The sequence below is a fragment of the Barbatula barbatula genome (genome assembly GCF_947034865.1).
Source record: "Barbatula barbatula genome assembly, chromosome: 14".
Classification (NCBI taxonomy): domain Eukaryota; kingdom Metazoa; phylum Chordata; class Actinopteri; order Cypriniformes; family Nemacheilidae; genus Barbatula; species Barbatula barbatula.
In genome coordinates, this window is record NC_136777.1 from 14,079,430 (window position 1) to 14,091,954 (window position 12,525).

General features: G+C 40.0%; 1 protein-coding gene across 2 annotated transcripts in view; it reads left to right on the forward strand.

Moving 5' to 3' along the window:
• The window catches only part of tet1 (tet methylcytosine dioxygenase 1), a 33,567-nt gene extending 21,459 nt beyond the window's left edge, over positions 1-12,108 (forward strand). For both annotated transcript variants that reach the window (XM_079473174.1, XM_079473175.1), the window contains 9 exons: positions 253-2,275; positions 2,373-2,463; positions 3,062-3,155; positions 3,238-3,446; positions 3,835-3,985; positions 4,410-4,499; positions 4,956-5,093; positions 6,262-6,574; positions 7,865-12,108. In XM_079473174.1, the coding sequence (XP_079329300.1) occupies positions 253-2,275; positions 2,373-2,463; positions 3,062-3,155; positions 3,238-3,446; positions 3,835-3,985; positions 4,410-4,499; positions 4,956-5,093; positions 6,262-6,574; positions 7,865-8,808 (4,053 nt within the window). In that variant the 3' untranslated portion in view covers positions 8,809-12,108. The remainder of the gene's footprint in view (positions 1-252; positions 2,276-2,372; positions 2,464-3,061; positions 3,156-3,237; positions 3,447-3,834; positions 3,986-4,409; positions 4,500-4,955; positions 5,094-6,261; positions 6,575-7,864) is intronic.
• Positions 12,109-12,525: the final 417 nt, after the last annotated feature.

The window sequence follows — 12,525 nt, forward strand, 5'->3', positions numbered from 1 at the left end:
AATTCAAGGTTTGCTTCTCAAGTAAACCATGCTTAAAATATATTTACCCATTGTTACTGGAGAACAGGACAAAAATACTGAAAGTAGTATGTTTTTAATTCTGAGTTTCAATTGACATTTTTGCATATTTTCTAAATAAAATAAAATACAACGACTACAGATCTATGTTTGTTTGCATTTTTGCTTAATCACCATTGCTTCATAGCAAAGCCAAAACATGCTGAACCATCTCTATATTCTTCCACTGCCTAGGTTGAGTCAGACGGCTACTCCGTAAATGGCACAGGTTCAGAGCAGATGGAGGAGACCAGTGTGGCACCAGAGGAAGAGGCTCATTACATATCCCCAATACACAATGTTCCACCTGACGTTCCCACGCCTCCACAGCATGGCTTACAACCAGCACCTGGTGAAAAAGAGCCCTGGACCACTGAAAGCAGAGATGTTCCTCTCACTCACAACCTCTCTGTAACCTCTCAAAATGGTGCTGAACAGACCAAACCAAACACTGAGAAACTTGTGTGTATTACTTACCCGCAAGCCATGTCTCGTAGAACTACGACTTTGTTTAACAAAACCCACGGACATGAGATGCTCCGGGACAAGATGGTTCATTTGAAGAAGGTCAAACTGGAGGAGCCCATGGTAGAGATTGACAACCAGCATTCGAATACCAATGTCAAGTATGAAGACGCTTTATCCACGTTAGCAGCTGTTGTTTGCTTCTCCAGTACGGATCGGAAAGGTCTTGAGAAGCTTTTCGGACCTCAGGCCTCAGATTTGTGTTGTTTGAAATCTGAGCCGAAAGAACCGCATCAGTGTCAGTCAAATCATAGAGAAAGTCCAATGGAACCTCTTCAGAAAGATAACATTGCACTTACCCAATCTTTACCCAATGTCCGATCTCTGGTCCAACATAGGAACATTACCGCTGATCAGGCCATTGCTATTGAAGCCCTCACCCAACTGGCAGCTACCCCACAAACAGTTGAAACAGAAAACCAGAGACGGGGCTCTCCGCTAGAAAGCACGACGTCGCTGCACTCCGCTTCATGCGACCACATACCTCTCCGAGAGGCTAAATCGATTTCAGATGGTGTCTTCAACAAGGTCTCTGTAATCAGTTCATCATTGCACCAGACGTCCGTCATCCGCAGTACTTTGAACAGACAGGCCAACTACGGCCATCACCGCGCATCCACCCCCAAAAAACTTTCCTTAAAGGATCTCCTGGTGGCCAGCTCGGAATGCGAAAAGCTATCAAAAACCACAGAGAACCGAAGATACGACCAAGCACTTTGTAAAGCTGAAAGATTCGAAGGCACTTATAAGAAATTCAAACATTGCGAAGGGACTTCTCGAAGGAGGGACGAAGAGGAAGTGGCTGCCCAATTGGTTCAACTCGCATTCATGATCGAATCGAGACAGATGCAAGCCTCCGAAAACAGTCCACCCAATGGTATGCCATCTCAGACCAACAAATACAATGGGAATTTCGCGGGGCAGCACTTGAAAAAGCAAAGAAAACCGAGAATGACACCATCAAAACCAAGGATATCAAAGAAGAAAGTTTGCCAGGACGATGGCGACCAATGTAGGGTTCCTTTAGCCAGGAAAACTCCCAACAGAAAAACAACCCCGCTCAAGGCCACCATCCAGAAAGCCATTCTGCAACAAAAGATGAGGTTTCAGCACAAGAGGAGCCCGTTTCTTCCACAAACTCAAATAGATTTGAAAAAATACATCGCAGAGGCCCATCACGAAAACAGACAACTGTTATATTACAGCAGCTCTCTAAAGAAGGAACACATATTTTCCTTCAAATACGAGGATGCGGCTCAAAGCGACTCGCAGCCAAATGGACTCTTTAACAATCACGCGAATGACCATCTAGGTGCTAGTCACCTTCAGAGGCATGAATGTGAACTACAAACGATTTCTCAGGTATCGAAAACCTACGACATGCTAAATCCCAGTGCTAAACAACAGCCTCAGCACACCGTGCGCAGTGTACCCTGTAAAGACTCTGATCATCAACACTTCAATCAAAATGGGTATTACAGGGTGGAGAAATCGGGTGGCATGACCGTGCTGTCCGCACCCACTGTACATTTGCAAAATGGTGACTTGGAGGACGCTGGAGAAGAGACTCCCACCAAACACTCTCTCAACAGCTTCTTGGAGTCTCCGGAGAGATTCTTGAACACACCAACCCGGAATCTCCTAAACACCCCCTCCAAACAGTTAACAGAGCTGCCGTCCTGTGACTGTGTTGGTTAGTCTCATTGATCGAATTATAGACTCTATCTATAGACTGATGATGATGGTGTGCTAGCTGTTCTTTTCATTAATTTTGCTTTTTTCCTCCACAGAGCAAATTATAGAGAAAGAGGAGGGTCCGTACTACACGCACCTCGGATCTGGTCCCAATGTAGCAGCGGTTAGAGAGTTGATGGAGAACAGGTGAAGTGGTTTTGACATCAGAACAGTAGTTTTTATACTAAAATATGCATGGTTTGAAATGCACAGTAGACCCAGACTCCGCTACATATGTAGTAACAACCATAGGTGTTTTTTTGGCAGAAACACGCTTTCATACTATCTAGAAGTTGAAACAGGAAGCCCCTAACTGGGTTCATGAGGCCCACAGAGTGACTCTCACCACAGAGGTTGAGAGTTTATTGTTGAAGTGTAGTAGCTATAGCAGGTTGTGGTGATACTGTTTCCCATTAGCTTTACATTCAAATGAAAAAACTTGTTGCAAGTACCATTAAAATTAAGCATGTTTTTGTGACGTTCTAAAAACCTCTGTTGTAAAGCTTAACAAAACACATGGGGCTCATGTGAAGATTATAACTTTTAACTCTTTCCCCGCCATTTAAAAATCACCGGTTCCCTGCCAGCTTAGAAAGCTTGGAATAAACTAAATAAGCTTTACTGTACTGGCTTATTAGATGGTATATAGTATCCGTGTACACTGTACAGTAGTTTGACTGATTTTAAAACATCCATTTTAAAACCAACCTATGTCCTCAACATGTCCTCATAATGTGCTCAACAGGTACGGTGAGAAAGGCAAAGCAGTACGTGTGGAGGTCGTGGTCTACACTGGCAAAGAGGGGCGGAGCTCGCAAGGTTGCCCAATCGCCAAGTGGGTCAGTGACCTATATAACACGCATCATGGTCTGTAAAAAGGTGGCCGAATATCTGTTGACACGTGTGTGTCGTATTCTTCAGATCATTCGACGGGAAAGCGAGGAGGAGAAGTTGCTGTGTCTCGTGCGGCGGCGTGCCGGTCACTGCTGTCAGAACGCCGTGGTGGTCATTTTGATTCTGGCCTGGGAGGGCCTTCCACGTGCCATGGCAGACCATCTGTACCAGGAGCTCACGCAGACTCTCTGTAAATATGGCTCGCCCACCAGCCGCCGATGCGCCCTCAATGAGGAGTGAGTCACAGTGACATGCGTACAGTGTGTGGGAAAGATTCATGCACACACACCCTCACACACATACGAAAGCACATTTTTGAGGTTGTTCTTGATGAAGTGTTTGTGAGGCATAAGTACTTTTAAGTCTTAAAGTGACTCTTTCACACATAAAGTGCACCAAATTTTGTTGCTGTGACATCCCTGCTGAAAAGCAAAGCCCAGTGTTCTTCGAAACTGGTCCACACTTGAATATGTCTAACATTACAGTGCATAAATGATGACAAGAATTTTCTTTCTTTTATCTAGCAAAGACCAGGAGTTGTCAATCATTTTATCTTTGTGTAATACGTTCTACATCTCTTTATCCCAGAATGCACTTAATTTTCTTTATGTTTTTGTTTGTTAGCCGTACCTGTGCATGCCAAGGCCTGGACCCAGAGACATGCGGTGCCTCCTTTTCCTTCGGTTGCTCATGGAGTATGTACTTCAACGGCTGCAAGTTTGCACGCAGTAAAACGCCCCGGAAGTTCAGACTACAGGGAGACTACCCTGAGGAGGTAAGGCATTAAAATACTTAATTAATCAGATGAATAAGTGATAAAACACTGCATAGTTATGTGCTGTTTTTCTGAGTATAAAACACTTGCAAAAACTGTGGCTCTCAAAGATTGAACCAGTGGGCCCCAGTTTTGTGGCATTTTATGAAATACAGTATTTATCATACATCAAATAATCGAACAGAAAAATAAGGCCACCCACCAAAGTAATTTAAGTTCAAATTCAAAGTTGTAAATCTTTGGATCCTTAACAAGCGGGACCAGTCACAATGCAAAGGTTTGAGAATCACTAAACTTAAACTGTTAAGCTTGCTGCCCTCTAGTGTCAATACTCCGAATTGCCCTATGAAGTGTTGCATCCTTCAAATGAAAAGTCATTTCGATCACACTTTTCAGTGTGTTCATATATTTATTTTGTAAATAGGAGGAGAAACTGGAGAAACATCTGCAGAACTTGGCGACAGATTTGGCGCCCGTGTACAGAAAACTCGCACCCGAGGCCTTTCATAATCAGGTTAGAATCACATGAACACAATGAAATTTCACTTGATCTTGTTGAATCTTATCTGCCATGAAGTTTGTGTATTTATAATTTTCATGATTAGCTGGATTTAATTTCCAGCTAGTTCAATAAAATGTTTGTTTTGTTTATTTTTTGTTCTGAATCATATATGAATATATATCTTAATTAAAGACTAGTTATTTAGTTTTTGTGGTGAAGTCAATAAGGTTACTAAAAAACTAAACTACTGCCCTGACAATACTATTAAAACATATTGTCGATCTTAAGGTTTGATCTGTTAAAGTTATTGTGTTCTAATGACCAGGGTTTAGCCCAGTCTGCGTCCAAAGGGAATGGCTTTAAACCAGGAATGGCGAAGTGGGTCTGATCTGAATATAAAACATTTGTCATCACGTTCTGTTCTGTGTGCTGTTGTAATGGAGGTGATGTGATGATGTGACCCGTCAGGTAGAGATGGAGCAGCTGGGACAGGACTGTCGGCTGGGCAGGAGGGAAGGTCGACCGTTTTCTGGTGTCACAGCATGTGTGGACTTCTGCGCTCATGCCCACAAAGACACACATAACATGACCAATGGAAGCACTGTGGTGAGCGTTAGCACTGGTATTATAATATCAGGGACACAGTGTGCACAACACACAGAAACATGTCCTGTACGTACAAATACATACATTTAGTATAGAGAATATCTCTTAAGCGTATTCAAAACGTCGCACAAATCATTGCGAGAATTTCATTACAACACCATCTGATTGATATATGAATCTTCTTCCCAGTAAAGAAAAGGATGTACACTTTTAAGGTAAATGCATGAGTCTGGAGTATTTTGAGAACAAATATCTTTCATACAAATCATTGTTTGTATACAAATGAAAATAGAGCACAAAAGCAAATTAGTTATTTATTAAACTGCCTTTAATACAGATTTAGTATCCATTGCAAAATTCCTTCCGTTATGAAACATATCTATTTCTTAATTTAAGTGTCAATTATTATTATTTATTACATCTTTTTATTTAATAAATTGTATATATTATTTTAACTGAAATAAAACTATGTATTTACAAATCTATATTAAATGATTTAATATATTATTGATAGTTAATTTAGAGGAAAATATATTTTCTTTAAGAGTATTGTCCGTCTTTGCACCCTGAAATTGAACTGTAACATTAAGGTTATTCTCTTTAAACGATGCTACTTGTGTGTCAAATGGCATGTTCGACTACACCAACGTATCTGTTCTCACAGTAGTTAGGTCTGAGCAGCGCCGTTTTAAGTAAAAAACCCAGGTCATGCGTTCTTGGTCACATGGTCTGAATGAAAGTGGGTGACAAATGCTTTGCCTAAACGAAGGTGCATACTAGCATAGAACGAGTCTGAAAGTCTTGTTTCGGGGATGTGGGTGCTTCCGTGAGCTGAAGTCCCACCGTGCTGTTGCTTCTGCCGCCGGATTGATAAATGTTAAGCTCCTGTATGTGATCAAAACGGCAAAAATCTAAAAAGGAGGACGAGGGTGCAGCTCGGAACTGATATAGTGTCTTCCTATAGAATCGTGCAACTGATTAATAGATAGAACTCATCATTTGGAGGTTGCATGCAAAACGGTCTGTTAAAAAATCCGAGAGGGCCCAAGCCCACTCTGTTTGAATGGGCTCTGTTTGAACAACGCCTCTTTATGACATCTTTTGTCATTCTTCTGGACCTCCCAACATTTGTTAAAAACTAAAGTTGACCGTCGTCTGTGACCCGCAGGTATGCACTTTAACCAAGGAGGACAACCGCGCCGTGCGGAACATTCCGGAGGACGAGCAGCTGCACGTTCTGCCTCTCTACAAGATCTCTGACACAGATGAGTTCGGCAGGGCTGAGGGCCAGTGGGCTAAAATGAAGACCGGGGCATTGCAGGTCCTCTCCTCTTTCCCGAGAGAAGTGCGGCTGCTAGCCGAGCCTGTCAAGTCAGCCCACAGGAAGAGGCTGGAAGCTAAAAGAGCACAAGCTGAAAAACGTAACGCTCCGGACAATAAGCAGGTCACCCCTGTGAAAGTGAAGAACGAGACCCTTAAAGGTATAACTGCTTGACTTTCTAAGGCTGTGTTTTACCAAGTGTGGGTCACGACCCGTAAACCGCAGTGGGACTTTGTGATTTCCTTGAAAATTTTGTGTTTTCATACTGAAAGTTTTGTGTTTTCATTCTGAAAATAGTAGGATGTCTTCTGTCTTTATTTAGATTTTTGAACCACATATAGTAATTGAAAAGGGAAGCGGTTGCCATGGCAACCAGGAGGCTTTGGGGTACACAGTACAGTATGTGACGAACCTTCCTTAATCTGCAATGCAGCAACATCAACCATAGCTTCAGGTTTCATGTTTGTTGTTGATTGTTTTTATGCATTTTATGTGTCATTTGTATGTTTAAGAGTCGAAATACACAGAAAGCAAGTAACAAAAATAGATAACTCTAATTTGAATCCCTGTCAACAGTATCTACACAAGCACAGTGATGTTGATCTGTAGTTTAAATGGAACCCATCATCTAGTTGCAATGTACATTTTTCATGTCCTCATGTTTTATATTGTTTGATATCGCTGATGTTCTTCTGAAACCTCATATCTCCATATTTCATGAGTTTTCTTTTTTGCCATAAATCATTATTATTCGTCGCTCTTTATGTCTGTCATTGGGTTTTGCAAATATCGAGCCAATACAAGGTATTAAAAAGTGCTTTTACACTTTGACAACACAATATTTAACTACGACAGCAGCACTACTTTAATTCTGTACCCAACCCGTTCTGTACCCAAAAATGCCACGACTCGAACCGCACCCGCATTACATCTTCATGATGTAGACACAACCATTTATTTTCTCACGCAACAAGCAACAAAATATAACAAATTCCTGGTTAATGCATGTTTAAACAGTTTCGGGAGAGACCGTAATATTGTTAGCTAAAAGTAGCTATTCTATATTTGATTAGTATGAAATGTGTTTTGATCTATGCAAATAAAAATGAAGTTTATGTAGCCAATATTGTTCATGTGATATTAACAATGTTTTCTTGAAAGATTATACCAAAGTCTCTAAAGGCTAAGCTCCCATCGAGGATAAATAAAGCTTAATGCAGGAAAGAGACGAGTAGCATGTTGAGCTAAAACATTTATTTAAATTGTGATTTGAGTCCTCACTATAGCTGTCCGCAGTTGTAAACGATTGGTTACAATGTTCTACGCTGCAAAGCGCGCTGCAATGAGAAACCAGCTCTTAAAAAAGGACATCGGCAATGTTTGACATGCATGTTTTTTTTTTTATTCTTTCTATTATTGATTTATTGTTCTCGTATGTGTCTCTCTACAGGTTCCAAACACACCTCTGTTGGACATTCAACAAGTTTGGAGAAAGAAGCTCGAAACGAATGTTCCACCATGCGATTGGCTAGGGTTCCAGAAATAGGAAGCACATTTTCAGACTTTCGCTCTTCTGATCCATACGTTAGCACGCTGTCCTCATCACCTCACTCTTCCCAAATCCAGCTTGTTTCCCCTGGTGGAACCACCCATGCTTCTCTTAAAAATGGTCCTGGAGTGGAGACCATTAGACAGACCTCTGAGCAGAAACCCTTCGGAAACCAGCTGTTTTTAAATTCAAATAATCCCTTGGACTTCTCTCCCAGACCCGAGGAGTTGCGGTGCTTTCAGGGTGGCGCGGCTCCAACGTTGATCTCCCCGCCGTCAGCCAAGGGTCTTCAAAGTCCGTTAAGCAGCCCCCCGCGAGCACAGCGAGGCCAAGACCACCACAACCCATCCGTTCCTCCAGAAGCAGAAGAGGTGTGGTCAGACAGCGAGCACAATTTCCACAACGCTGACATAGGGGGGGTGGCCGTGGCTCCGTCTCACGGCTCTATCCTGATCGAATGCGCTCGACTGGAGAAGCACGCAACCACTCCGATCCTGCGACCCGACCGCACGCACCCCACCCGCATCTCCTTGGTCTTCTACCAGCACAAGAGCCTGAACGCAACAGGCCACGGCCTGCAACAGTGGGAAGCCAAAAGGGCAGAAAAGGCCAGGGAGAAGGAGGAAGAGGCTGAGCGTATGGGACAAGGTGCGTTGGGGACCAAACATAAAGCGGCAAAGGATTCGAGTACGGAGAGTGAAGACGAGTACGAGACTTACGAGAAGGAGAGACACAAGCTTCAGGTCCCCACCCGTCAGTCGCTGACAGTTACACGGGATGGCCTCATTACGTCAGCCCCGTATTCCCTCACACACGTTACTGGGCCTTATAACCGGTGGACGTGATGTTTTACATGCTTTTTTAGCCAATGCCTTACCTCAGCTAGTTCTAATCCCATCGCAGCTGTTTTTACATGTGCCCTTTTTAAGTTGTGCTCTTGACTACCGTTTGTGGGTTTTTAACTGTGAGTTTTAGCGCGTGCGTCTGCGTGTGTGTTTTTTTATTGTTTGAAGAGATGGTGCTCAGAACACATGTTATAAAACTGGTTTTATACATATAGATTAAATTAGTGCATAGAAGATGTGATTATTTATTCTGATCCGTTTCAAAACTATTTTGTAATTTAATTTCTGGTCCAAGCCTGTTTACTGCAATAGGATCACGTCAGCCTTTAAATGAGGTGCATAGTAAACACTCTGAATTGACATTGTCAATTGTGAATTCTGTTTTCTCGTTTCAGCCGTGGGTGCTCTAATGTCTGATACTCGGTAGAAGAGATTTCATGGTGCCGTTGTAGCGGTAGGACAGTTGAAAAATACATGGGTCATTTTAAAACCTTTACATTAGATTGTTGATCGTGACAGTTAGCGATTGGCTTTGTCTTGACACTTTTCTTGGGAAGGAAGGTACATTGTTTTTGCATTGTGAGTTTCCCGTAATAGACATGCTTTATACAAGCACTTTGTATCTGCAAACCAGTTTTCCGATATGCATGTTTGTTTGTGTCATCGTCTGCTGTCTACAGTCGAACTATGGTTGGTTGTTTTGGAACTCAATCATGATTATGAAACTTTGCATATATGAGCAATAATCATGGAGCTGCATTTACCAACGTGTTACCAATTCATGTTAATCTAAAAGAAAAAAATGATTCGTTTTTTTCCGACTCCCTTAAACTTTGTAACGTGACTTGAAAACAGCATCATTGTTTATACATAATTACAAATATTTAATCAAGCGTGTTAAAATATATTCAAAACAAATTTACTGTATGTTTTTCACTGGTGCTTTGAAAGAGATCTCACAAAACCTGAGATTTCATTTCATGTGTTTTTATTGCTGCATAGTGCATTTTATTTAAGAAACAAACATTTTTATACAAATAAAGGCTTGTTATTTTTTTATTTAAATGCATCGCATGGAAAGATCAACAACATGTATTTTGTATGTACTCAGTGCCCTAATCAGCACATTGGCTTAAGAAAAATATAAGGTTTACATTTGGTTTAAAGCCTATTTTTGTCCACTCTTCTTCTATAAGGTGCTAAAGAGTGTGCATTAGTGTTTAAAACCATTGTACACCCAAAGTGCTGTTCTTGTAAGCACTTGAAACAACATCTTTTCATGTAAGTTGTGAGAAATCTTACACATCATCTCTAAAAAAAGGTGCTTTGACTATAAACTAGTACTTTACAGTCTCAAAGGTGGACAAGCTCTACATTAACCTAATGTGAACCTACAGTTTTTGGGCAACTTGAAGTCACATAGTGAGTGGCATGGGTAAATACACGCTACTGTCTCTTCAATTACTTTTATTGCTGAACAACGAAACTGTGTTAAACCAACACGACTATACAGTATATGGTAACCCTGAGTGTGTTTATAGCTCAGGACAATGGTTTTTGGTGCTTATGCATAGTACTGGATTCGGCATGCATTGACAAATCACATTTAGGTGCACTTTTCGCAAAATGCTGGGTTGTTTTCAATCCACGGCTGGGTAACAGCAACCCAGAATAGGTTTATAATGTTAACTTTATGCACCACACATAATACTATGACCTTGCAGTCAACCCATGGTTACAGATTGAAATGAAAACATCAGTAATGTCTGACGGGTCTTTTTAACTAAAGAATTACCAATGCATTTTGTTTCAAAGATCACACAATTTATGCATTTTTCTAACATGTTGTGTTTCATGATTTGTTTTTATTTTCTATTGTCACTAAAACCATGAATATCTGTTTAAATTAGATTTATATTCTGTATGTACATTTGGGAATTGTTTGTTCGGTTTTTACGGCTTTTGATAAAATAACGTCTGCAGATAACATGATTTTCTCAGTTTGTTCCGCATACAAAATACACATAGTCAAACGAGCTTTAAAAACGTTTAAAATGTTAAAAACAAGTTTACTACATAAAATCTAGTTATTGACATCAAACGTCAGTCATACGCTACTCAAATGTGTGACTTTAAAACTTGTTTATTTTTAAACAACAGTCTGGATTTTAATCATAAATCGAAACTGTGGTTCTATTAGAAATTAGAAACCCATTGATCACAAACACAAAGGTTTAGGACTACAAACAGAATGGCTTTGTTACTTCATAACTAATTTACACTCTTAAAAGTAAAGGTCACAATGAAGTCATAGAAGAACCATTTTTGGTTTCGCAAAGAACCATTCAGTCAAAGGTTCTTAAAAGAACCATCCTTTTCATAGTCTAAAGAATCCTTTTCCACTACAGAGAACATTCTTTATGCCAAAAAATCAATTTTCTGTGGCATCCTGTAGAACCCTTATTTTTAAGATTGTATGTATAAACTTGAGGGAAATGATCTCATTTAAGTTGTCAAGAAGACAAGACATGCACGTATAGCTACATTATAACAACTCAGAGTGAATGAAATATTGTTACATTCCTTTCCAACCTCATATACAGTATATTCACCTGACTATTCACATTGGATATGTCTTGCATGTGTCTCACTGTTCTTGTTGTCTGTCTTTGTTTTTCTCTTTTCTCAGGTAGTTTCTGTGCTCTTATGTAACTTTGGATGTAAGCTTTTAGGATTCTCATGCTGTCTTCCGATTAAATTCTCAAAAATGTACTTTTACTTTTGTTTATTTTTAAAATGGAAAATGTGTGACCCTTATCTCATCTTCATTTATTTGACCAGTTTGGCAATTGTTCTATGTACGGTGAATGCCTGTACCGGTTTAAAAGCTAAAGTTTGTAATTTCTTCGTAATAGTCACCAAACCAACATTTGTTCAATAATAGTTTTTTTATCAAACATTTAGCCCGTGCTCAAACAAACAGGTCAATGTTTTAATAGCAGCACAAAGCCACATTGTTTTCACTTTTCATTCAAGTTGCTTACTTTATGTCTACTTATTATGGGATAGGAACTAGTATTTTAACATGACAAATTACACACTTTAGCTTTAAGTATGAATGTAAGCTATTGCGGGCAAAGTTATGTGGAATTTCACACCTCTTGTTTTTGAAAGCAAACAAGCTCATACTATGACTTGAATACTTATTCATTCTTTGTGTGATTTGAAATGTTTTGTCATGCAAAGAAAACACCAGCTTTAGAGATTTTCTTTTAGAAAATAAAGTGCACAGTACAGTTACATTTGAAGTGTGACGTGTATGACTTTTCTATTTGCACATTGTCATAAGGAGCTTTCCTTTTGCAACATTCAAACATCTGAATTTGAAGTACACAGCTACATCCCAGTCAAACCATGTTAGAAACACATTTAAAGGGTTCTTCGAGGGGTTAACACTACCGGTCAAAAGTTTTTGATCACTTGCTCACTTTTCAAATTCATATTTTTCCACATTTTAGAAAAAATAGCAAACTCATCAAAACAAAACTATGAGGATTATGGTGCCACAAAACATCTTATAATAATACAACTTTTCATATATTAGCATCTTTAGTGTAGTCATTTTTGTCTAAATATTTCAGAAAGGTTCTCTTGGCATTTCACCATGACACTACTTTGGGGTTTCATCCTTTTCTAAACAATATTTAAGGAGTTCCC